The sequence below is a fragment of the Sarcophilus harrisii genome, chromosome 2 (genome assembly GCF_902635505.1).
Source record: "Sarcophilus harrisii chromosome 2, mSarHar1.11, whole genome shotgun sequence".
Lineage (NCBI taxonomy): Eukaryota > Metazoa > Chordata > Mammalia > Dasyuromorphia > Dasyuridae > Sarcophilus > Sarcophilus harrisii.
The window spans coordinates 219478254-219503276 of NC_045427.1; the positions used below are offsets into that span (position 1 = coordinate 219478254).

At 36.4% G+C, this 25023-nt stretch overlaps 1 protein-coding gene across 4 annotated transcripts in view; it reads right to left on the reverse strand.

Moving 5' to 3' along the window:
* Positions 1 to 25023, reverse strand: part of OGDH (oxoglutarate dehydrogenase) — a 95467-nt gene that overhangs the window by 41865 nt on the left and 28579 nt on the right. For 2 of the 4 annotated variants that reach the window (XM_003757737.4, XM_031951513.1), the window contains exons 3-4: positions 12105 to 12293; positions 9243 to 9345 (exon numbers count right to left, since the gene is read on the reverse strand). In XM_003757737.4, coding sequence (XP_003757785.1) covers positions 9243 to 9345; positions 12105 to 12293 — 292 coding nt within the window. Of the gene's footprint in view, positions 1 to 9242; positions 9346 to 9468; positions 9560 to 12104; positions 12294 to 25023 lie in introns of all 4 variants that reach the window. The other 2 variants (XM_003757738.4, XM_031951514.1) reach the window with 1 other exon arrangement.

Below are 25023 nucleotides of genomic sequence, written 5' to 3' on the forward strand. Positions count from 1 at the left end.
TTCCACAGAATCTGAAATCCAAAGGCTTCTTAAATCATCAGTGTCTTTCTTAATTTTTCTTCTATCTTCTCTAAAGATGGAAAACCATAAGATTTCTCTTTCTACACAATACAAAGCATCAGATCTCATGACAATGCCATTATATCCATTGCAAAATTTCCCTGAATTTATGTTTTATTATTACCATTTCAAAGGCCTATAGCAAAAAAAATGAGCCTAGGGAACATTGGAAGATATAATTGTAAGCCTCATTTATAGAAAATACTCATTTTCTTGAATGTAATAATTTCTTCTTTTTAAAACAAATGCCAAAAGAACACATCTTTTTAAAATAGGTAGTTGTGTGATGCTATGGACTGCAATGCAGTCCTCAATGACTCAGGGCAAATTCCACTCAAGTTTGTTTTGTTTTGTTTTGGCTTTGACGAGAAAAAGCAGCAGAAGTCCCTATCAATCAAGCTGGTTCCTGCTCAGATGTTTTGTGAGGAAGTCAAGAAATCATGGCAAAAGCTTTCAAAGATGCAAAAATGATGGAAGGGTTGACAGCTTATTGGAAGTAAAGTCTGTGCTAAAGCTACAAGGAATGAAAAAAGGATTTTTGACTGTGTCCAGAGGAGCAAATTCATGGGAGACAGAGCAATGTTGTACATAACTAAGCAGTGGCCAAATGAGATCATTGTTCCTTGTCTTTGCACAGTGACAAGACAAGAAAGGATGTGAATCCAGGTGATTTTGCAAATACCTAATCTAGAGCAGCATCTGAAGAAAAATGAGCCTGTCGTTCCCTCCTTCCCTCCAGTTCATAATATAAATATTCTGTTCTAGCACCATCAATTAGTAACCAGCTAAGACTTACTTTCCTCTACATCGACTACAGAGTTTTATTTCTTTACTATTTATTTCCCAGCATTAGGGTAGCTAAGCTCTGTTAACCATCCAGGGTACCTACAGAAATTAACTAGTTACAAGGTAAGAAGAATTCTAGTAAAGATAGAGGGTCAAGGAGATTTTCTGGTGCTTTGATGTGGTTAGTGAAGTAAAGAGCTTGATGTCATAAACAAGAGAAGCTATAAGAACCAACTCACATGAGTTGATACAGCAATTAGCTAGATTCAACATTTAGAACTTTAAAACTTTTAAAGAGAAGATACTGTCTATTTTTATGGATCAGTTTTTTCAACAAATCACAACTTTGCCCCTACCAAGTATCTTTCTATAAAAAAGGTGAAGTACCACATTGACTGCTTTAAGTAACAAAGTTTTATGAGACCTGTGATTTCATTGGTATGAGGAGATCCCTTTAGAAGAATATATTCTTTTACTTGTTCAGAGCAGTAGCTATTTCACAGCCATAATTGTGATTTTAAGTTTTAGAGAGTTATCTGGTATATTAAGAGGTTAAGGATACACAACCATGCTTACTGTGGGGGAAAGGGCCTTTATTTTTCAGATGAGGAAAGTGGACCCATCATCTCCCGGGGTCCCAGTTTCTTCATCTTTAAAATGAAGGTCTTTTTCATCTCTAATTCCAACACATACCCCATTACTATGTCACAATCTTTTGGATGTTGGTCAGTACTTGCCTACATTTAGCAGACATGGTGAACTTTAATGGAAGGCACCTATTGACAGAGAAAGGATGAGAAGTCAAATATCCTGACTCCTAGATCCAAACTCTTTACAATGTATCATTGTTGCCTTATCTAGTGACAAACAAGCCAATCAAGGAACATAAGCCCTGAGGAAAAACAATGACTGTTAAGTTTCTGTTTCTAGCCAGTTTGTGACAAGATGACAACAGGGGGCAGTACGACACTGACAAAACTTTTAGCCATCTGCTGAATCTAGAACTCAATGCTTTTTGGGCATTTTTATAATTATGGCCTATTATTTCTTGTGACAAGGCCTTTATGTATATATAACACTGTCAGAAAGATCCTGGGCACTTAACTTTAAAATCACCTGTGGCTGGTTGGATGTACTTCCTTATCTTTTCCATCTCAAGGATGAGTAACTTTTCTTAGCAACACAAAACAAACTAGAAGACTAGGATATGAGGTTTTCAAAATTTGGTTAGGGAAAGATTTGTCTGATGCTTATGATAAAATTTAGATTTCCACAGTTATTCCACTTTGTTAACTCAATCTTTGAAGAGGGAAGGATGACCACAGGAAAGCTAAAGGAAGAACAAAGAGGCAAAGAGGTTGAGGAGTAGGAAGAGGAGAGGAGGTACCCAAGGTGACATTCTGAGGGGAGGGGAGGGGGGGGAAGGGAGAGGGAGAGAAAGAGAAAGGAAAAAGCAATAATATCACAAACTCCCCTAAATGCTGCCTACTTCATTCCATATCAAGAAGCAAGAATGCAAGGTTCTATTATCCTTGAATAGCAACTTCAAGTCACTCCTGGAAGAGCTCTCAAGAGAATCCAGTTTGAAGTATTATTCATTTGGCTCACTATAATAACAGAAACAAAAGCCACAATTTATGAGCACTAGCCACCAATACCAAAGGGAATTTCATTTAGCACTGTTCCCCTTACTCTTTTGGGATTTGTAAGTGTACTGATCTGAGGGAAGATAACAAAAGGGAGAAGAACCATTTTTGAGTACAAGTGTGGCTCCTGTTTTTGCTATGATAATGACTACCATCTAAGTAAGACCTTGGGTACAAGTGAGCTGGACATTTGGGGGCTTCTGTGAAACCACTTTGGATAGGAGATTAGAGATCTACTGATTTAAGATTTTAAGCAAGGCTATTATTAAATTATAATAGTTATATAGTAGTTACAACTAATCAAGTGATAGTAAATTCCTTCCATAGCTGTACTTTCTCTATTTTTAGGTACAAAATTTTTTTTTAAGGCATAGAAATCTTTTGCATATCTCAATACCTATCAGTACTTTATTCTTGCCAAATTTGGCCAATTTAGGCTTCACTTTGCTACTGGCCAGGAAAGTTAAGGCATCCTGAACATGGCATACAAATTAAAATAATCTCCAGATTCCTTTCCACATGTGGCTTTACATGAGTGTGACACATAAATGTGACTGGAAGAACAATTTAGAATCTCTTGATTCTTCAGAAAGATAGATGGAATGGAGTATTCCAATTCTATCTTCATTACCTTCACATGTCATGAGTCATGGTATCACTGGCAGACAGTGAGAGCATAATAGATCAACATGTATTTCATCTCTAGTTTTTGTTGGTGGTTAAAATTAACTTTCCCTCTGATCTGCATCACCTTACTTAAAATGCTTTGTATGCAGGTTATTATTGTGGATGTCAGTAATCACATCAAGTTTCAATGATCTAAGTCCAGAATTCTGCCTTAGAATCTGAAAGCAGTGACCCATACTTTATACAGTGTACAGATATGTGCTTTATACATTTAGTTTGAGTGAAAAGTCTCATGAGGAGCAATACTCCCTGACAAAGGGCTGTCCAAAGAGTTAAGACTTAGTCTTGCTTTTGACACACACTGGTTATGCTACTCTCAGCAAATTCCAACCTCAGTGATGCTATGATAATTTTGGCACTTTAACAAATACTAACAAAGCAATGGTACAAGGTCAATCTGAGCAATGAGTAGCAATATGAGTAGATAGCCTAAATCTAAAAAAGGGGCTCAACTTATCAGAAGACAACAATTCAATACTTTTCCCTCAAAAGAGCTAGAAACAGGGATAGGAAGACTAAGAAAATTCCATTGAAACTAAAAATGGTAGTTGGACTTCATACTCTAAAAACTTCTTTGATTGATAAGAACTACAGAGGAGTTTATGTGTCCTACAACATTCTTCCCCCTTCCTCTCCTTCCCTTAAGATTCTAGAAAAATCTACATAAACTTTTCCTGACAACAATCTTCCTATCTCTGATTCAACAAATCTGTAGTAGGGGGAGGGTGACAAGATATTCACAAGTGTTTCTCTCTCTCTCTCTCTCTCTGCAATTGGGGTTAAGTGACTTGCTCAGGGTCACACAACCAGGAAATCTTAAGTATCTGAGATCAAATTTGAACTCAGGTCTTCCTGATTTCAGGACTGGTGCTTCATCCACTTCACTGCCTAGCTGCCCCACCTTTCCAAAGTTTTCTTCAACTGGGCACCACAAAATTCATGTGCTTGTGTTTACTTGGTTAAAAACACGTTAACCTTTATTTCCTTTAGAGGTTCTCACTTTACTTACTTTAGAGGTTCAGTGCTAAAGATGGGCTACTTCTGTTTCAAAAATAAACAGAAGTATATAATTAGATAGTGCTTTGAATCTCATAGTAGGGGTCATGTAACTGTCAATTACACCAAAAAAAAAAAAAAAGCCCACAACACTATTTCATTTAATTAAAATGAGTTCTCTCAGTCACCTGTTAAACCATATTATGTTACTGGTTTGAAAAGACATCCAAATTTATAAGTGCTCTAAGCAGAAATTTTTCTATAAGAAATGATGAAGCTGCTCTACAAAACAAGTCTTTCCTTGATTTAAAAAAATAACACAATACCTTCCAAATTTTCCAAATGGAGAAAGGAGAAGGAAGGTTCAAAATGGCTAGTGCAGGATAGCTTCTCTTTATAATCTATAATGATTTTTCAAAACAAACACAAAAAACAGCCAAACAAACTCCCTGCCTCCCCCCCCCCCAAAAAAAAAAAAAAAAAAAACTACAGAAAATACAGATCTTCAAAGAAGGTCAATTAGCTTGGCTCTTCTGCTATTTAATTTCACTCACTCGGGTATCAAGACTCTTATCCTCACAGGAAACAAATACTGCCTTAACTACCCTTGCCCTTCCTCTTCCATCCTCCCAACACATCTATGGTAGTTTTGGTTTGTACTTTCTTTTTCTTGAAGAGTTATGAATTGAAATCAAAGCAAGAACCCTTGAAGTGGGCTGTTTTTCATATCATGACCAAATCAAGGCTGAAGATTCTTTGACTTAGAGGTTGATGGCATTTAATGTGTAAAAATGCCATTAGAAGCAGGCAGAAAAAAAAATTCCAGTTTATAAAAGACCCATAGAAACAAGGTTATATAGTGGTTGTTTTTTCTGGTTTATTTAACCCATAATATATTCAAGCAGAGTAGGATAGCATATTAATAATACCATAACATCTAGTCATCATATATAACAATATTTCTATGGGAAAATACATTTAAAGTTTCAATTTAAAATTAAGAGAACTGAATAAATTTTCTCTTCTTACTTCCAAGCATTGCTAAGCAGCAGTAGTGCTTGAGGAATGAGGTCAAGTAGTTTGGGCAGGAACTACCTTCTGCCTTTGTGATGCTCTATTTCTCTATTTACTCTCTTCTTAGTTTCATGTCTGACACTAATTGTCTGTGTTCAATATGTCAATTCCATTCCAGTATGCTCTGACAGCTTGCCCTATAACATCCTCTCTGATAGCCAACCTTTCCATGGTCTATTGGGTTTTTCACTGCCATTGCCCACAAACATTTCCAAATGAGCCTTATACTTAAAACACACACACACACACCAGTTGACCGTATAATCTCATCAATTATCTGGACAAGAGTGCTGTCAGAAGAGTGACTATGAGATTCTGGGCAAGTCACTTAACCTTTCTGCTTCAGCACCTACTTTTCAGGAATTGTGGTGTGGATCAAATGAAATACTAGCTTTGCAAAGTACTTAGCAGAGTGCCTTGCACATAGTAGCTGCTATATGAATGCCCTGTTTTCTTCTGGTTTTCTGGCCAACCTTTATTAATCATCCCCTTTGTTTGAGTTGTCCTCAGGGGTCTATCTTGAGCCTTCTTTTCTTTCTTTCCTCTCTCCTGGTGAACTCATTCACTTCTGTGGGTTCAACTATCATGATTATCTAGATGACAGCTACATTATCTACTATGCCTCAACTTTCCTAAGCTCCCATTCTGTATCATCAACTGTCTGCCAGACAATTCCAAAAGCTATGTTCAATGGGCAGCTCAAATTCAACATGTCCAAAAGAGAATTTGTTTCTTCCAAAGGTAGAATTCTTCTTAACTTCCCTATTTCTATTGAAGGTACCATCATTCATCCAGCAATCTAGCAGTCATCCCCAATTTTTCCCTCTGTCCACTCATTTTTCATCAGTTGTCAAGTCTACTTCACTCACACCTGTCTCCTTCTTTCCACTTACAAGATCCCACTACCTTAGTCCTTATCACCTCCCTGTCTATTGTACCCTAAATGATATCCCTACCTTCATTCTCCCCTCTCCAGACCTCAGCTTTGACCATGTTACTCTTCTCCTTTCAGTGACTTCCCCCTTGCCTCTAGGATAAATCAGAGACTCCTGTTGGGCGTGTTAAATAAATTAAATATAACCTTGTCTTTCCATATTATTCTTCTTTGCATATCTATACTCAACCAAGGCCTACTTCCCCTTCTGACTTCCATCTCTTTACTTTTGTAGATGTCCATAATACATCCTCCTTACATTCTAAAAGGGAGAAAGAATTTATATATTTAAATAAACATGTAATGATAATAAATTCTAGTTTACCCCAAGATTCAGCTCAAGCTGTACCTTTATTGATCTTCACATATTAAAATTTGTCTCATTTTTTATTTTATTATGTTATTTATTATTGTTATACATGTTTATTTAAATATATACCTTCTTTCTCCCTTATAGAATGTAAGTTTCCTGATGGCAGAGATCAGTTTCATTTTTGTTTTTATGCTTTCCTTCTTACCTAGCACAGTGCCTGCTACTTAGTAGGTGGCTTTATAAATTCTTGAATGAATTGGAGTTTCAGTTCCTTATCTAGAAAATGAGAAGCTTGTAGGTGACTCTCAGTCACCCTTTTAAGTTGTAACATTATAATCCAAAGTAAAATGTACTCATATTCCAAAAGCAGAAGCAAATTAAATCTGCCCTGAATATTTCATTAAGAGAATTAAGTTCTAGTCTGGATCTGACTAACTGGTTACATGTCCTTGATCAAGTACCTTAAAACTCCCTGGGCCCTTGGTCCTTTATCTGTAAAGTGAGAGGGCTAGCTCTAAAATTCTATGTTTTGTGATTACTCATCCTATATTTACTTTGTACTATGATGTTCTTCATTTACAGCAATGTCTTTACTGGGGCAACAAAAAAATGACCCAATAATGCATAATTCTCCAGCCAAATGAATGGGTTAAGCATTTACCAACTTCAGAGTTCCTTATTCCAAAGCTTGGGAACGGCTCAAGTGTCTCTGATTCACCCAAAAATTTAACCTTGGACCATTGGTATGAAAAAACGAACACTTAGCCCGTGATCTGAGAAAAGAGGCTATGAATGTGGTCAAATATGCCACCTAATAGAGGTCGCAAATATGGTATTAGTTATATCAAGAACTCTCCAAAGCAGAGCTGACTATTCCCTGCTCTACCCAAGACCCACTGACTTTTGAATACTTTCCAAATTTCAAAAAGTATACCCTACAATGGCTTCATGTGCCTGCAAAATCAACCAAAAGTTTAGAGGGAGTATCCTGGGAGTGCTTAGCAGTTTGATGCTAGTTATCAGAACAACCATCACTTAAGATTAGGATGGATTGCAAAATTCTCTACATTGGCAGAATTGTTACTTTTTGGCTCACGAGGTTGCTGTCATGGTACAAAAATAGTTACATCAATTACATGCCCAGCTCTACCTCAGATGACAGGAATCAGCTCATGACCCATACCCATAGGCCAACTTGAACAAAGGTGATAACCATACTTATAGCCTTGTTCTGGTGATGTCTATGAGGACACTGGATAAATGACATTCAGAAGATTTCCTATATATATATATATATTATTATTATTATTATTATTATTATCATTTTTGCTATGATTAAGGGATTGGAGGTAAAATGAAAAGGAAATCCTCTATCATGCTGAGAGTCAAGAAAAAGGAACATAATGACAAACAGATAATGTCAGTTTTGGAAACAAAGATCTTGCAAGCTTAGATGCATGAGACATTTCTGGCATTCCACATCTGCAATGCACTTGTGTTTGAAAGAGTCCACAAAATTCCAACAGATTGAGGTAGAAATTTTTTCTTCTGTATTCCCTTCCCTCCCCAAAATGCCAATTTCCATGGCAGGACTGAGTAAGCTAATGCCTTTGTTGTAGCTGTAGCTAAATAGATAATCATCAGACTGTTAGCATGCACAATGCTTTTCTTGTGGGGCACTTCTGCCATTTTTGTTAGTGATCATTATGATTGCTTTAGCACAGGTTAGCATGCCACTTGGAACATTTATGGATTAACCCTCGGAAAGCACCTGTGGTTAAGAGAGCTCAGCAGTTATTATCCTGCATTGAACTAGTCAAATGCCAGCTTTCTGATTCAAGTGAAATTAAGAGGAAGGGGTAAGGGATGCAGTGAGGGCTCACTCAAATACCTCAGCAGCCTTTTAATTCTAGCAGGATTCCAATTGTGGTGCACATGCATATCTCCCAAATGGCTTGTTGATTCCAGCCTCTCTATACTCTGGGAATGCATTCCAAAGTTTCCTCATTGTGATCACTGACATTTAGGAATTCAAAGACTCAAGCTGCACATTCAACTTGCAATGAGACTGATACCTGCTATAATGTAAGTAAGGGATGTGAAAGGCCTCCAGCCCAATAAGAACTGTGACATGCTTCAGGCTCAAAGAGCATAGGAAGAGAGGGTTCTAGGGCAAAGCCCCAAATCAAGCAAAGTCCCTACTTCTGGTACTCATCAAGTTTTTGCTCTAGGCCAAATAAGGAATTGGATTTTATGGCCTAGAAAAGGGAAAACTGAAGGCAAAGGAACTAGTCTTTGAAATAGTCAGCTATTACATGTTGAAAATTTCCTCCCCTAGCACAACTAGCCTTTTTTTTTAACAATAAAAAAATTGATTTTAATGTCATTTGAGACTATTACTTATCTCTTTCCCCTAAAAATAATTTATAAGAAGCTCAACTTTAAAGAATAAAATCAATTAAATTTTCCTTAAAAGTAAACTAAATAAAAAAGGTTCTTCAATGAACAGATTTTGATTATTTCTTTAAAATTGAGAAAAAACAATGTGACCAAAGATCACATATGAAAAGCACCAAAATTGGACTGAGGATGTTCTAATAGTCTCACCTATCAATTTAGAGTGATCAGTACAAAGGAAACTTAAGACTCTTCCCTACTTATCTGTTAAGCATTCTGGCTCCCATCAGCTGTGAAAGGGAGAGAGGAGCTCAAGCAGTGCGGCACTAACTGCTCTAGGAACCCTCACCAAGTTTGTCTGTGGATGAGATAATATCAGCTGGAACGGAGGAGTCCAGATCAGCATCCAAAATTCCCAGGGGATCCAGCTGTGCTACATGGTGCCCTCGAATCTATGAAATGGGCCAACAATGGAAAGGAAAGGACACATACAAAAGGACAAGAGAAAAAAAAAAAGAGGGAAGGGGTAAAAAAAGTAAAATTACATTAAAATTAGTTTGCAGAGTAATTCTCACCAACGTTTGAAGAAACAGTTACTGGTGCATCATCAAAATTTACACAACTAATGCCGAGGGGATCAAGTTTTGCAATGTGATGACCCCTGACCTAGAAGCAACAACACAAATCAGTCAATAAACCGAATTTTTAAAAAGGCATGCATTTCATACAAACCTGGAAGGACTAAAGCCCTAAGTAGGATCATTAGCACCAGTGATTTCATACAATAAGTATTACCCTTACCCAAGAGGCTCCCAGAATTTGTCAATCAGCAAAAAGCAGGTACCAAACACATTTATATATTTTTGGAGATAAGGGGACATATACTTCATAATCAACTATCACATTCCTAAAGGTACTATCCCTAAGTTCCAGACTTGGCCTTCTTATCCAGTTGGCTAAGATCAACCAGAATACAAATATGTGACAACTCAGCCATTCAGCAACTTACCTTGGTTTGGAAGAGGAACACCCTACTTTGACTAGCTAGGCGGAAATAGGGGAGGGTCATAAAAAGCCAATGTCTGATTCTTCTAATGGACTGAGGGTTTCTCCAGAACACCAAGACCCTTTAATGGGATGAGAAAATCCTTTGGTTTTAAGGTTCCTGTGATAATGTGCTATAATCAGAGTTCTTTACCCATGGCTATAAAGAGTAGCCAGGGACACTCAGAATCAAGTAACAATCAAAGCAAGTACAGAATAACTTCTGGTCTGGATTGCAGAATTTCAGTATCTAAAAAACTACTACTAAAACAAAAAACAAATCCAAAACATTCTTTCAAAATTTTAAGTTCCTTTAGGCTTTGAACATTTCATATATAATTTCTTACTGGTGATTTGTAAAGGGGGATTGTTGATTCGTTTTTAGAAATTCTGATCAAGTTTAAATTATCCCCAAGAGCACTTGATAACATGGCCAACAGGCAATATGTCAAGGCATACTTACCATTTCTTAACATTTGCCCAAGCAGTATTTTGGAATATATATATATGTATAACCATACAGGTTATACACAATGAGGGTATGGCAAAGAACTGTTCACACTTTTTTTTGAGAAGGTTCTAGGGAGGGATCTAAGAACTCTAGATCCTAGATCCCCCAATCCCTAAGGTGTCATATTCTACCACCACTTAAAGAATCTTGGAGTTACAAGGGACCTCATTCCATACTTGGGCAAAAAGATGCACTAAAACATCCTGGACAAATAGTCACCTTATATTGTGTAAAGAGCTGCTGTGAGGCAGAAATCACTACTTCTGAGGCAGCTTGTTAATTGTACTTTTAGAGAGTTCTAACTGATAAGTCTCTTCTTATACTAAGTCTGAATCTGATTCTTTTTTTTAACTTCTACTCATTGTTCCTGGGAAAAAAAAGTAATTTCCCACATATCAACAAATTTAAGGTGTAGGAAAACATAGCCAAACTCCTGTATTAATAATAAGACAGATAATAATTAATAAGAAAGATCAGAAAGGGATCCCTTAACCTTTTTTGGTCATGGAGGCTCCAGCAGTTTAGTGAATTTTCTGATCAGACCCATTCTCAGGATTATTTTTAATGAATAAAATAAATAGCATGGAATTATTAAGGAAACTAATTATAAACCAGGTTCAGGTTAAGAAACTCTGATCTAGAAGAGTGTTGAGGAGAAAGGGTCAACAATGTTACAGAGTTAGAGCTGGGAGTATTTTAGTAGTCATTGAGTCTAAGAGCAGTGAAGTCAATCACCCAAAATCACACAGGTAAGTAATCCTGTGAGTACAAATTCAATGCTCTATCCATTTCTTAACAGTCTTTAACTTAATGTAATGTAATGTAATGTAATGTAATGTAATGTAATGGCTTTAGGCCTTAGCTGTGATGCTTAAATTAGGCCAAAATGATATTCTAAGCAAAACCTGTTAGGGATGCTGTGACCTAAAGAAAAGAAATCCCCAAAATAAAACCTACACACTTAGATAATATATATGTAGTCAAATATTATTTCCCTGCACTCTGCCACCCAAATGAATCCTATCTCTGCTCCTCTTATGTGTTTCTTCTGTTTGCTTGGTTTTTCCTTATTTTCTGTATGTATCTTCCCTATGTTTCATTTTTCTTTAACCCTTTCACTCCAAGCTAGTTTAACATGGTACCCATGTAACTGTGACTAAAAGGGGAAAGAACCTGTCTTAGCAACCTGACTTTGGCAATAGAAGATGAATGATAGGTGGCAAAAGTCTCTGTGTCAATGTGTCACAATCAGGTCACTCTAACCTGTCTCCACTTTGCTTTAATATAAAATCATGTTTTAAGTTAATGTTGGGCTGGCTCACTCACACAATCTCATCATTGCCAACTTATGAAAGTAAGAGAGCTGAAAAGGGGGTACTTGTTTATCAGGTACAGAGTCAACAAAGGAAGAGTTGGTTTCTGGGCCTATGGACATTCTCTAAGGTTCAAGCAATTTTAAAAATCAATGATAAACTAGAATATGGGGATTATATTAGGGTAGGAAATATATGAATCAGTGGATTCCCTAATAACATTACCACCACCAAAAAAAAGAAGGAATATTCATAACCACATTTACTATTTTAAAAGCAAAGAAGGGTTTTGACAACCTTCCTTTTCTGCTTACTATCTGTTGGAGAATTCTAAACCACTTACCTGATATGCCCTGATGAGAGACTGAACTGCAAGATGGTCTTCCACAAGCTTATCTACATTCGGCTGGGCATGAACCAAGGATTGGGCTTGGGTCAGTGCTGACAAGGCACCACTCAGGGGTGGGGGGCTTTGGTAGGCAGTGCCAGGCGGGGCTCCAGCATTGGCATTTCGAAAGAATATGTCCCATGACTAAAGACAAGAAGACAAAGAAAGCTAAGTTTGTACCTGGCAGAGGAAGTTCACATTCACAATTATTTAAAACAGAAATCACAGGTGGAGATTTTCTTCAGAGACATGGGAATATTTGAGCTGGTCTTTCATAATGTCATAAAATTGAAGCTGGAAGGTACCTTTAAAACTACCTTAATCTCCCCCAAACTTTCTATTTTACAGATGAGGAAAACAAGACCCAGGGAAGCTAAGTGACTATATTCAGCTTTCTCTATGGTAATAACTCTTTCTGGTTCTTCTTTATACAATTCAAATCTTTTATGGCTCTTACTGTCTCCATTTCTTATCCTTCTCTCCCCTTGCTTAGGTAAGCAGCAGAGTGGTCTAAGAGAGAAGTGAACTTGGAATTAGCAAAACGTGAGTTTGATTCTTTCCTTGAAAGAGATAATGTCCACACAGCACTTTGTAAACCTTAAATGACTCTATGTAAATGATAGCGCCTATGATAAGAATTGAAGAAGTTGAATTAGCTAGTTAATATAGCGAAGAGAATGTTGGGCCTGGAGTCAAAGAGATATGAATACAAACCTTAGACATTTACTAACTGTGTAATCTTGACTAAGTTTCCTCCTTGGTGGAAGGAGGATAATAATAACACCTATCTTCCAAGGTTGTTGAGGATTAAATAATTTTGAAGGTCTTAGTATAGTGCCTGATAGTTGGTGAGCACTATATAAAAATTATTATCAAAATGTGGCATATGACTCTTTAGCACTTCTTTAGGAATCATACTTCATTATCTATTGTTTAATCCCAAATCGAAACAGTAGCTGGGTGGTACAGTTGATAGAAAACTGGGCCAAGTCAGGAGGCTTAAATTCAAATCTAATTCTAATACTTATGACTCATATAACCCTGAGCAGGTCACTTACCCGCTCTCTGCCTTAGCTTCCTAATCTGTAAAATAGATAACAGCACCTACACACTCATGTTATTGTGAAGATGGAATGTTATCCACACATACAACCATAACATGTATGTATTAATGTATGTGTATATATGTAAATAAAAATAAATGTAAAAAGCCTACCACAGTTGGCATCCACTGAAATGCCTGTTTCCCTCCTCCCAATAGTTACGGTCATCTCTCTAGTCCTCAATTTCCCCACTGAAAATAGGGGGAATTAGCCTTAAGCAGTTATAATGTCCCTTCCAAATCTAAATTTATGCGTGACTGTTCCCAAAGTTCAATCCTTGGCTCTCTGCTCTTGTCTTTTCCTTAATGCCTAGTGCAATTCTGGGTAGAATAGAGAGCTCAATAAATGCTCTTTAAATGCAACAGAAGCTCATGAACCTAAAAAAAACCCCCAAAAAACTTTTTTTTAAAAAACCAGAGTAGAAGGGCCTCACCATTGAGTACAAGCCTTTTCCAACGCTTGAAATCCATCTATAACTATCCTAACAAATATCATTAGAAGTACTAGAATAGTTTTCTCAGGAATTTACAAAATCTAAGCATGGTTAGAAAATTTTTGAAACTACTGAGTTTTAAGTTTTTCTTGTACTAATAGTAATTGGTCGACTGTTAGGTATTCTCTAGTCTGCTAACCCATGATTCACAAATGTGAACCCAAGTCCTCAGGAGAGTCGTGGAGTAGGCTTATCAATAAACAATTCCTCTTTTATTCAGGATTATACAGTAGAATGGCATGTTACAATAACTGAAAAGTCAATCATAGAATCAGAGTCATAACTCGAAGGTCATATGGTCCAACCTCTTCATTTAAAGTATAAAGAAACTGTAGCTAAACTAGAGTGGCTAAATGATAGTTCCAGGCTAACACAGGGAGCTAGCAGAGATAGATTTAAATTCACAGTTCTTTGGCTCCAAATAATGTGTTAGAAAAAAAATTTTTTTTTGTGGGTGAGAGAAAACTACTGAGAATAAGATGAAAGGAGGAAGCTAGATTGTGCAGTAGATAGAACACTGGCCCTGGAGTCAGGAGGCCTTGTGTTCATGTTCAACCTCAAAACACTTAAAACACATTTCCTAACTGTGGAACTCTGAGCAAATCACTTATCCCCAATTTCCTTGCTTGTTGCATATGAATTTATATATGAATATATGAAGAAGAAATATATTGACTCAAAGATGGCAAAAAAGTCAGACATGGGCTCTTAAACTTTATCTTTAATTACATTAAGTATAGTTCAAAAGGAGGAATTTTATATCTGAAACTAGGAGACATACCTAAGAAATTAAAAGGTATTGTCCCTAAAGAAAGAACTTGCAAATATGGTTTATAAAAATTACTGAATCTTTTTTTTTAAACATCATTTTGATTTCTAAATATATTCATTTATCTTCCCATATTCATCAAGCCATCTCTTGTAAAAGAAAGTAAAAATGGGGGGGAAAGTTCAACAAAACCAACCAACATAATATTGACTTTAGTTAACTCTCAATATTGCTCAATTACTGAGTCTCTATTCAGTTTTTTGGGCATCTCCACCTTAAATTAAAATCAGAGAATTTTTCAACAGAGGGAGACTTATAGAGAAATGTAGTTATGCCCCCTCCATTTTATAGGTAAAGAAACATCTGTCTAGGCCTGTGAGGACACAACTTGCCCAATGAGTTAATTAATGTCTATAGGACAATGGTTCATAGTATTTTTCCCTATTAAGGAAATCTTACAAAGAACAGCCAAGGAAGTTTCTCAAGTTTTCCATTCTCTAATACCTTTTTTGCATGTATACTATTATGAGATGTCTACTAAGATGTACTTGTTTGTAGGAAATGGCTAAATGGCATCTGCTGCTAAAGGGAAGACAGATGGGATAAGGAAGCAGATACTATTAATTATATAGGCAAATTTTAATACAGCAGCTAACATTTACTTAGTGCTATAAAGTTTGCAAAGGTCCTTTATATATATTATGCATTTCATCCCAATAACTCTTGAGGGAAACATCTATTTTACAGATAAGTAAACTGAGGATGATGAAAATGCAGTGTTCAAAGTCTTAGAAGTGAACAATTTTTGGAAAAGTTAATACTTATTCTATTTTAAGTCCAGTTTAATGGACAGAGTGCTGGACTTGGGAGTCAGCAAGATTTGAGCTCAAATACCACATCAAATATTTATTAGCTGTGTGACAGGGCAAATCATAAGCCCTTTGAGCCTCGATTTTCTTATCTATAAATAAGGACACCAGTTGCTATAGTACCTATTTCATAGGAATGGTGTGGGGGTTCAAAATGAGATCATATATATAAAGTGTTTTGCATGATACAAAATCCAAATAAATAATTTTTTTTTTATCTATATGGCTGCTGAGATACAAAAACTCCCCCCTTGCAAAAAAAAAAAAAAAAAGGCTTATTTTTAATTCTGCATGCCAAACAATATTTCATGAGGAGGTCACATTAGTACCTCCAACTTTAGTCCCCCCCAAAAGCAGACTTCTAAAGGGTTAAGATGAATCACATGCCAGGACCACTATGAAACAGGCAAAAGCTTCATAAAATTTTTTGCTTACATCGTTTAAATCTTCTTATTAGTGCAATGAGGCTACTGACCTAAATCCTTCAAGTATCTATCATCTCATTGGTGTAGGGAACCTCCTCTCCTGGCAAAGTTCTGTCTTTGTAAACAGTCTTCCTGAGCACAGGGTTCGAAAACTTCCTAGTTACTTTCAACCTGAAGTGGATGAGCTGGTCTGCAGATGACAGTATCTACCACCATGGTCACCCTCGAAGCTATGGGAGTATGGTAGACTGCTCAAATTTCTGCTCAGCTGGTACAGTTCCTGAGAACCCAGAACACCTGATGCTACAGGAGGTATCAGGCTTAACATTTTAGTGAAGGAAGGAGATCAGTATTAGAGGGAAATAGCAACAGCATTCTTTCATGTTTATGGCAATACAAAAACAATTTAGTAATTATCTACTAGGTTTTCTGTAAAAAGTTTTGACTATGACTGCTGGAGTAATCTTGATTTTAAAGTATTAATTAATATTCTTAATTTACTTTATTTAATTGGACAAAGATGAGCATTTTATTTTCTTGGCTTTGTATACTTTTTAAGCAAAGGTGGTTTACTTACCATGTTTCTTTTTTCTGAAGTTTAGTTTCCAAAGTTAATGCCACTGAAGCAAAATCAATTTTCCTACTGATTTCCATAGTTGTCATAATTTTTGTCTGGCTCTGAGATTTTACTGGTGCCTGGAAAGGCTAGTGAAACTTCTGTCAATGGAGATGAACCCTCTCTTAGTGACTTGGCTGTCCTAGCCACAGAGTTAAATGGCCTGCTTGGAGGTGGGACCTGGGTCATCCTGACTTAAGTCAGCTCTCTCTAACAACTCCATAAGATATTCTGATACACTAAACATATGTCTATGAACCCATTAAAAAATCAAACCATTGTGCTTACTTGCATAATTCTCTTTTCCACTTAAACCATTTTTATTTTAAAATGGTACAAAGGAAAGATATTTAGAGTTGGAGGATCTAATTTCAAAAATCCAGTCTGTCATTTACAACCAATGTGATCTTCAGCAAATCAACCACTTTCTATGGTCCTCTAGTTTTCTTATCTGAAAATGAGAGCTTGGACTAGATAGCTTCTAATCTCTCCATCTCTAAATCTATGATTCTATGCTTGCTGCTTACTGGTCAACATAATGACCTATATGCTGTGGTAAAAATGAGTTAAGCTTTCTAGAATGGATAAAAAAAAAGGGGGGGGAGAATAAAGCCAAATTCTCCTTAAACTCAAAATTTTCTAATGATAATAGTTGAAATTTGCATAACCCTTTAAAATCTGTAAAGTGCTTTATATACATTATATTACAACAGTTTTCTTCAACACACTCTCTGCAGATAGACATCAGGACTTTTTAGGATCTAATGAAGGTAATGAGGAGCACAGTAAGATGAAAACCTCCATGACAGATTGGCTGCTCACTCAATCCTTACCAAGGCTGGAAGAATAACTGCCAATTGAGAAAAATAGCAATAGGAAAATGGAACTTTCACTATCAGCCTCCTGCTCCCCAAATATTTCAATTTCCAAGGAACATGTCATTGCATTGCCTGAATACTTTTTTTTGGTAGGGAGAAAGGGAATGTATATGCAATAAGCCTATCAGAATGGGGTCAAGCTTATTCATGTTAATGTATAATGTATCTAGGACAGGATGGCAAAACCATGACTGAAAAAGACATAGTAACTTAAGGAGCTCCGTATAAACACAGAAATATGGTCATACAATATTTAGAGCACTTATTCTGGAGACAGCAAGAATTGGGTTCAAATTTTACTTCTGATACTACTGGTTCAGTTTAGCCAGATCATGGATAAATGAAAGGGAATAATAAAAACAGGATGGAGACATGTTCCAAGTTACATAAAGAAATGGCAGACCAGGGGTGGCTAAGTGGCGCAGTGGATAGATCACCAGCCCTTCAGTCAGGAGGACCTGAGTTCAAATCTGGTCTCAGACACTTAACACTTCCTGGCTGTGTGACCCTGGTAAAGTCACTTGACCTCAAATGCCTCACCAAAAAGCAAAAAAAAAAAAAAAAAAAAAAAAAAAAGAAATGGCAGACCTAACTAAATTTCTTTATCATCAGCCAGCAAAACTCTAGTAGCAAGGATGATGACTTGGAGTAATGATCTGGTTTACAATGTCACCTTTGCAAGTTAGCTCTAGATGATCTTGGGAAAGTCACTTAAATTATTAGGAACCTTCATTTCCTTATCTAGGAAGTATTGGTAATAGACTACCATAAATCTATGTTCACATTTTTTTCCAATCTCAAAAAATACTGGGCATATTTGGTATCTGACTAACCAAGAATCTTTTATCCAATAACAATCTTTATTTGTCTTTGTTCCTGAAAAACAAATACCCAGAATACTCGCACATATACTATCTGGCACCACAATTAATCAAGAAAAAGTCCTCTGTTCCCCGCTTAACTAGGGCCTTTCTTGCCTCTACTAAATTCTTCATGATCTTACTCCATTCCCACTCCTAACTGCTATAAATTTGCTTTTTTATGTAGGGGTGGTTTTTCCCCAGTAAAATGGAAGCTTTCTATTTTGCAAATGTATATTAGCCACAAATTCAGATACCTCACAAATACTATAGAATTAAACTTCTTTGAATATAATACACTTAATATCTTATTTGCATCAAAATGAGGAGCTGCTCCATTGGTATCTGTAAATCAATTAGAGACTGGTTAACAATAAATTTAGCATACTTATCATTATCCTATTTACCCTCTGTAGTGGGGGAGAAACCACTGGTGCATTTTAGAAGGCTCTGATGTTATCACTTTTTTCTCACACACAAAGAAAGGAAATCTTCATCAATATTATAATCTCCAAATTAAAAGGCTGTGCCTTTAAGCTCATAAACCCTGAACCAAAAGGTAAATTTTTCAGACTTTAGACTCCTTTTCTGTAAAAAGAGGAGATTGGAGTTCATGGCTTCTATAAAGTCCTTTTCAGCTCTATATCTATTTGCCTATATATGACCCAGAAGGCTGATTCCCAGCTCAATCTCTCTCCAAGGGATGACAACTCATTCTCTGGGGTTCTGTCTTGTCAACTATACAAAGAAACTTCCGTCTAAGAGGCTGGGTCAAGCACATTATTTTTTTAAACTCCTAAGGAGGTGCTGTAGGCTTTAGAGAACAACAGATTAATATCCAAGGCAGGAGCAAGCAGCCTTTTGCAGAGTCCTACCTCCTCCTTAAAGGGAGACAGGCCCAATCCCTGTGATCAGGCTTCTTCTCTCTGACCTTCCTTTGTACTCTAGATAGACCCCCAGGTGCTTTTCAATTGGCTGAGCACAAATGTAATGACGAAAGTTTTGCTCGAGCAGGAGGCTGTCAGAAAAAACTGGTTTATACCAGTATCTTCAGGCTGCTGGGAACCTCCTAGAAAGGAAAAGCATATATCCTGGAAGTACAGCTTTGTATAGTGCACCATAGCTTTACCAAGGACAGATGCTGCCTTCTTTAAATCTGCCACCTGCCTCTTTTTCTTTACTGTTTATGTGGCTCAAGAGAACATAAATAAAACCAATGGAAAAAAAAAAAACAAAAATAAAACAAGAAAATCTGGCTTTGATATTTTATTCTCTGAATACCCTGGTTCTTTTCTCTTTGGATTTCTTTGGACCCCACTCATTTGATTTTATTTCTATATAGCATTGCAGGTAAATAAATATCAATGGCACAGGAAAGCGCTATTTTCATCCTGATCTGAAAATTACTTTCTAAAGGTAAAAAACTGAAGGTCCTGGGTTCTATGGAGCTGGAAACTCTGGGGCAAGGCTTTTTAACCGTTTTGATGTCACAAGCCTCTTTTGACAGATTACTAAAGCCTTCTCATCATATTTTTAAATTTGGAACATAAAAACAATTATCAAAATATTTTAAAACAATTTCCAGAACCACAGTTAAAAACCTTTGCCTTAGAGGTTGTCCAGTCTCAACCCTTCATTTTACATTTAAAGAAACTGAGGATTCATAGGAATGAGATAATAAACAAATAATATCATCTCTAAAGCACATTTACTTTTTGCATGATCTAGGGGTAAGAAAAGGATCATAGAACTGAGACTGGAAACCTTTAGAGATACAACCCAACCACTTCATTTTAAAGATGAGGAAACTTGAGGTGAAATGATTTGTCCAAGGTGACACAAGTAGCAAGAAAAGTTGTGATTTCCAAACCAACATGTTTTAGTCAAAAAGGTTAACATGTCAGCACTGGCCCATACCAGTTTAGTGAACTTAGCATAAACTATAAAATGCTATAAAACCATGAGCTTGTAGGATTAGCCTAATAAAATTCCAATTTTGGCTAATTTAGCCCACCACTTACATTTCTTCCTCTTTTTTAAGATGACTACAGCTCCAGATATTATACTACAGCTCCAGATATTATCTAAAATGGCCCCACAATCAAGAGTTCCTTACAAATGAGGTGATGATCTGGTTGGATAGGGTCGCAGATTGCAGTTAGGTTTCCCAACACTTCAAATTAGTTAAATCCTACCCATTGTCAGGCTCATGAATTTGGTACCAAGGCTAGAGCTTGTTTTCTCAAGCTATTTCAAAACTTAAGTACAACTGAGATTTTTAAGAATAAACAGTTTTATGGAATAATTTCCAAAACTTTATATGTAATTTGACTTTTTCAGTTAAGTTAAGGGGGACTATATGGTGGTTGAATTCATTAGCTTCCTGCTAATGTTAAATCAATAGCTAATGCTAAGTTAAAAGGGACTCAGTACAGGCTCTGGACCCTGTAGAGCTGACAAAGATCAGCAAGATCAGGAAATAGAGCTGAGTGGCTCCAATTTTCTTCCATAGAAGAATGAGTGATTCACTTATTTGCTCAATTTTTCACTGAATGACACAGCATGGTTTTGTCACATCAACTGTGATATTCAAGGATACTACATATTTTGTCCCTACCTCTTACATCAAGAGTTAAAAAATCCAAAAAGGGACTACATCTTCTTTCCAGATAACCAGGTCCTAAAATTCACCACAGACAATAAAACAACAGTTCTATTTTTTGGTGAGGGATAACAGAAAATGACCCCACAGCAGTCTAAATCCTTTCTGGGGCAGAGACAGGATGATATTCGTCATCTTTAGTGCAGCCTGGCCCCTTCCAAGACTTACCTCACCATTCCAATACCGAGCCCACTCACTTCACTCCTGCTCTACAACCTTGTGCGAAGCAGCACTGCTTGACAGTAATTCCCACCTCAGTGTTACCACTCTAGCCTCTGCATACAAAGTTTTCTCATGATTTAAGAACACTTCCTGAAATTTGACCAACCTCCAACAAATCCTTCAGGATGTGGATATGGACTAATTATTATTTCCCTCTATCCCAATCCAGCCTAGAAATTAAAATTCTCATTTTATTGTTGTGCTCTCACTACTTCAAATATGTATTTGTGCCTCTTCTTACTCCCAAAGATATTGGTAAAAGACAAGAGTGATGCTTTAGCAGCTCCACTTTTCCTCCTTAGCAAGACTGACTAGTTTAGATATTTGTCCCATTTCTCAACTGGATTTTTTTCCCTATAGCACTTCAACAACCATTAAGTACCTATCATGTAGTAGACTAGACTAAGTGTGAAATACTGGGGATACAAAGACAAATAAAGTCAAAATAATAACAGAGAAAAAGGAGGGTATGAGACCTTACATTTTGACCAGTAAAGAATGTCACCTACTAAGCTGGTACATTGAAAAGGCTTAATGTAATTATTGGCCCTATATGCCAAAGTGCTTTCCTAACACTGTAAGTTCCCAGTAATAGAAACTAGGTCTATGCAGCTCCTAAAACAGTACAAGTTATCAGTAGACTTATTCTGATAAACTCAGATATTGTTTGAAAGACATTTCTCAAGAAATCAGGGCCAACGAATGATACTTGAACAGCAGTTTCTAAAAAACAGGAATGGCTGACTCATGTTAATTCTGTCAAGTTAGAAGGAGATCTCAATCCAAGGACACAGGTAGGGCTGATTTAAGCTGCTTAGAGGATATCGTCCCCCATGGAGAAAAGGCAATGTAGTTCTGAAAGAAGTATGATTCTATCAATGTCTATAGCCAGTTTCCCTCCAAGACTAGGAAAAACACCAGGATGATAAAATTTATTAGACCCACTAGGCTCTAAAGACATAACAGAGATTATCCCCTAACTCTAAAGTTTCCTATCTGCTATTCCAAAATAAGATAGACTTATTTTCTGATTGATCTCCTAGAGCATAATATTCAGCCATCTCTTTCCAAGAGACAACATTAATCCTCCTTCTCAAATGCCTACTGATGTATTACAATATTTCAATGAGCAAGAGATTTCTTTTGAATCCCTAATACTTGTTAAATCTTTGTTACAATACTAATTCTGACGTGGTATTAAAAAACTAATAAGATGAGAATTTTGCCTTAAGGTAACAGAAATTCAACATGCTAAAAATAAAGCTTAAGATCTGAAGGAAAAAAAAAAAGTTATTCTAGTTATGATGGCACTCTAGTTTATATTTCAAAAGTCCAGGAGGAAAAGTACCTGGAAAATAAACTGGAATTACTGACCTTCTCAAAATGATCTAAAAGTAAAATGTCAGTATGCACATAGCAGTATATACTAGATAAAAATAAGCTATCCCAGCTCCACCTCCTGAAATGTGCTGACTTCAGAAAATGACTTTAGAGATAGCAAACCTCAGGGACTTTGCTTTAGATCAAAGGTGGCTCTAAGGCACCAAACAATTTTAATTAGGATTATTACACCTGCAAAAAAAATTTGTGATCAACATCCAGAATGAATTCTTTAAAATGTTCTTTCAACACAATGAATAAAAAGTACAAAGTCCTGTGTAATCTAGTTCCATTAAGTCCCCCACATTCATTTTACCTAGTCTTGGAATTATGGATTTAGTAGAAAAGAAAATTAAGAGATTTGATCTAGCTCCTCTCCCTATGCCTCCACCTCCTTCAGGTGGATAAGGTAGTCTCAAGTTCTAGTGTAGTGGTTCTCAAAGTATGGTCTGAGGACTCCCGGGGATCTCTGAGACCTCCAAAATTATTTTCACAATAACTTTGTTGTTCAGTCATGTTCAACTCTTCATGACCCCATCTGGAGTTTTCTTGGCAAAAAACATATTGGAGTGGTTTGCCATTTCCAGCCAGTCTATAGATAAGGAAACCGAGGCAAATAGGGTGAATTGCCCAGGGTCACAAAGTAGGAAGTGTCTGAGGCTGGATCTGAACTCAGGTCTTCCTGACTCTAGGTCTAGCATTTTATTCACTGTGCCAACTAGCTGCAACTTATTAAGAATCAAATAGTAAGTTAATTTGAGAATTGCATTTAAAAATATTATTTTGAAGACTCCATAGACTTTGACAGACTGTGATGACACACCCATGACATAAAGATTACAAACGTTTGGTCTAAAGGTTAAAAAGCTATTGTGAAAATCAATGACACATTAATTTCATCTGTTCTATTAAAAAAAAAAAAAAACTGATATTGCCTTCTTGAAAACTTGAACTTGGAACCACAAGATTTATTAGTTGTGTTAGTATGGGTAAGTTACTCTCTTTCACTTGGTTCCTCATCTGTAAAATGAGAATATTAATTATATTAGGTTAAAAAAAGTATACTTCCCAAGATTGTTGTGAAGAAACTGCTTTGTAAACTTGAAAGTGTTACAATGTGACTGGTGATTACTGGTACCCAATTTTATGTTAAAAGAGTCACCATTCTAAAATTATAGAAGCATAAAATATAGCTTCTACTCTCTTCCATCCTCCAAAGGGAAAGAGAAAAAACATACCAAGAAACTCGTATCATAGACATAATTCAAAATTACTCTTTCTGGACTTCTCAGTTTCCTCAACTATAAAATAGGGATAATAGTTAACACTTCACAGGATTGTTGTGAGGATCAAATATTTTCAAAGTACTTGGTATAGAGGAGCTTCTTAATAATAAATGCTTCTTCCCTTCTCTCCCCCATACTTGTCCATTGACCCTATGCTATATTAGTTCTTTTCTACATTATATTTTCACACTGCTAAGTGTGCTAAAAAAAAAAAAAAAATATATATATATATATATATTACCTAAAATACAAACTTAAAAAACCAGAAGATCCAGAGAGTGTATAGCAAAAATGGAGAGCTGGACTCAGTGTGGAAGACCTAGGCTTTTGTGACACACTCTAGGCTGGGTCACCTTTAGCTAGTCAGCACCTCTCAATGCTGAGGCAACTCCTGGGGGTGAAAATCAGCTCTATACTGAGGGAGTTTTATCACTGGGAAGTCCCTACTTGGATGAATTCATAGTTCCAGATTGAACACCCCACTCCCAAACAAAACCAAACAAATAACAGAAGGAAAAACAAAACCAAAAACAATCTTTACTCAGGGTCCACTGATTCAGTTTAGAAGGCCAGGGTTCTCTCTTCCATTTGTTGTCTCGTTTCTCACTATTTTAGATGTTTATTAACCCCTTCACAGAGAATGTAAAAGAGACCCTTCAACCTGTTCTTGGGATCATTCTTTCCCATTTGCTGAAGAACCTTGCTCCCACAATTATCTTTTCCCTCTCTATCGGCTTTCTCAATCTCTCCTCCATGGACTTCTTTTCTTCTAATTCAAACATGCTCAGTTCTCCTATTATCTTTAAAACAAAATAAAAAAAATACAATTTTATTTGACCCTATGGCAATAACAGCTAACAATTATATTGTACTTTAAAGTTAGCAAAGTATTTTACAATATTACTTCATATGATATTCATAAAACTTCTTAGAAATAGGCACTATTATTTTCCATCTCCTACAGAGGAAGAAACTGAGCCTCAGCAAAGTTAAGTGATATGTCCATCTAGGATTTACAGCCAGGAACTGTTAAGAGGTAGGATTTAAATGCGTCTCCTCTCATGCGGTAATCTCTCTAGCCTGAAATAATGTTCTATAGCCACTGATTCTACTCTGTCTCTATTCACCCCTGATGGTCTATAATCTAGTTTTCTCCTCTCCCATCCCCAAGAGTGTTTGATTAGTAACTAATAATCATCTCCAAGACAAATATAATGGCCTTTAATCATCATCCTTTGAATTCTCTGTATTATCACTGAGCATTTCTTGAAACTCTTATTCCTCTGATACTGCAATTTTTTGATGGTTCGC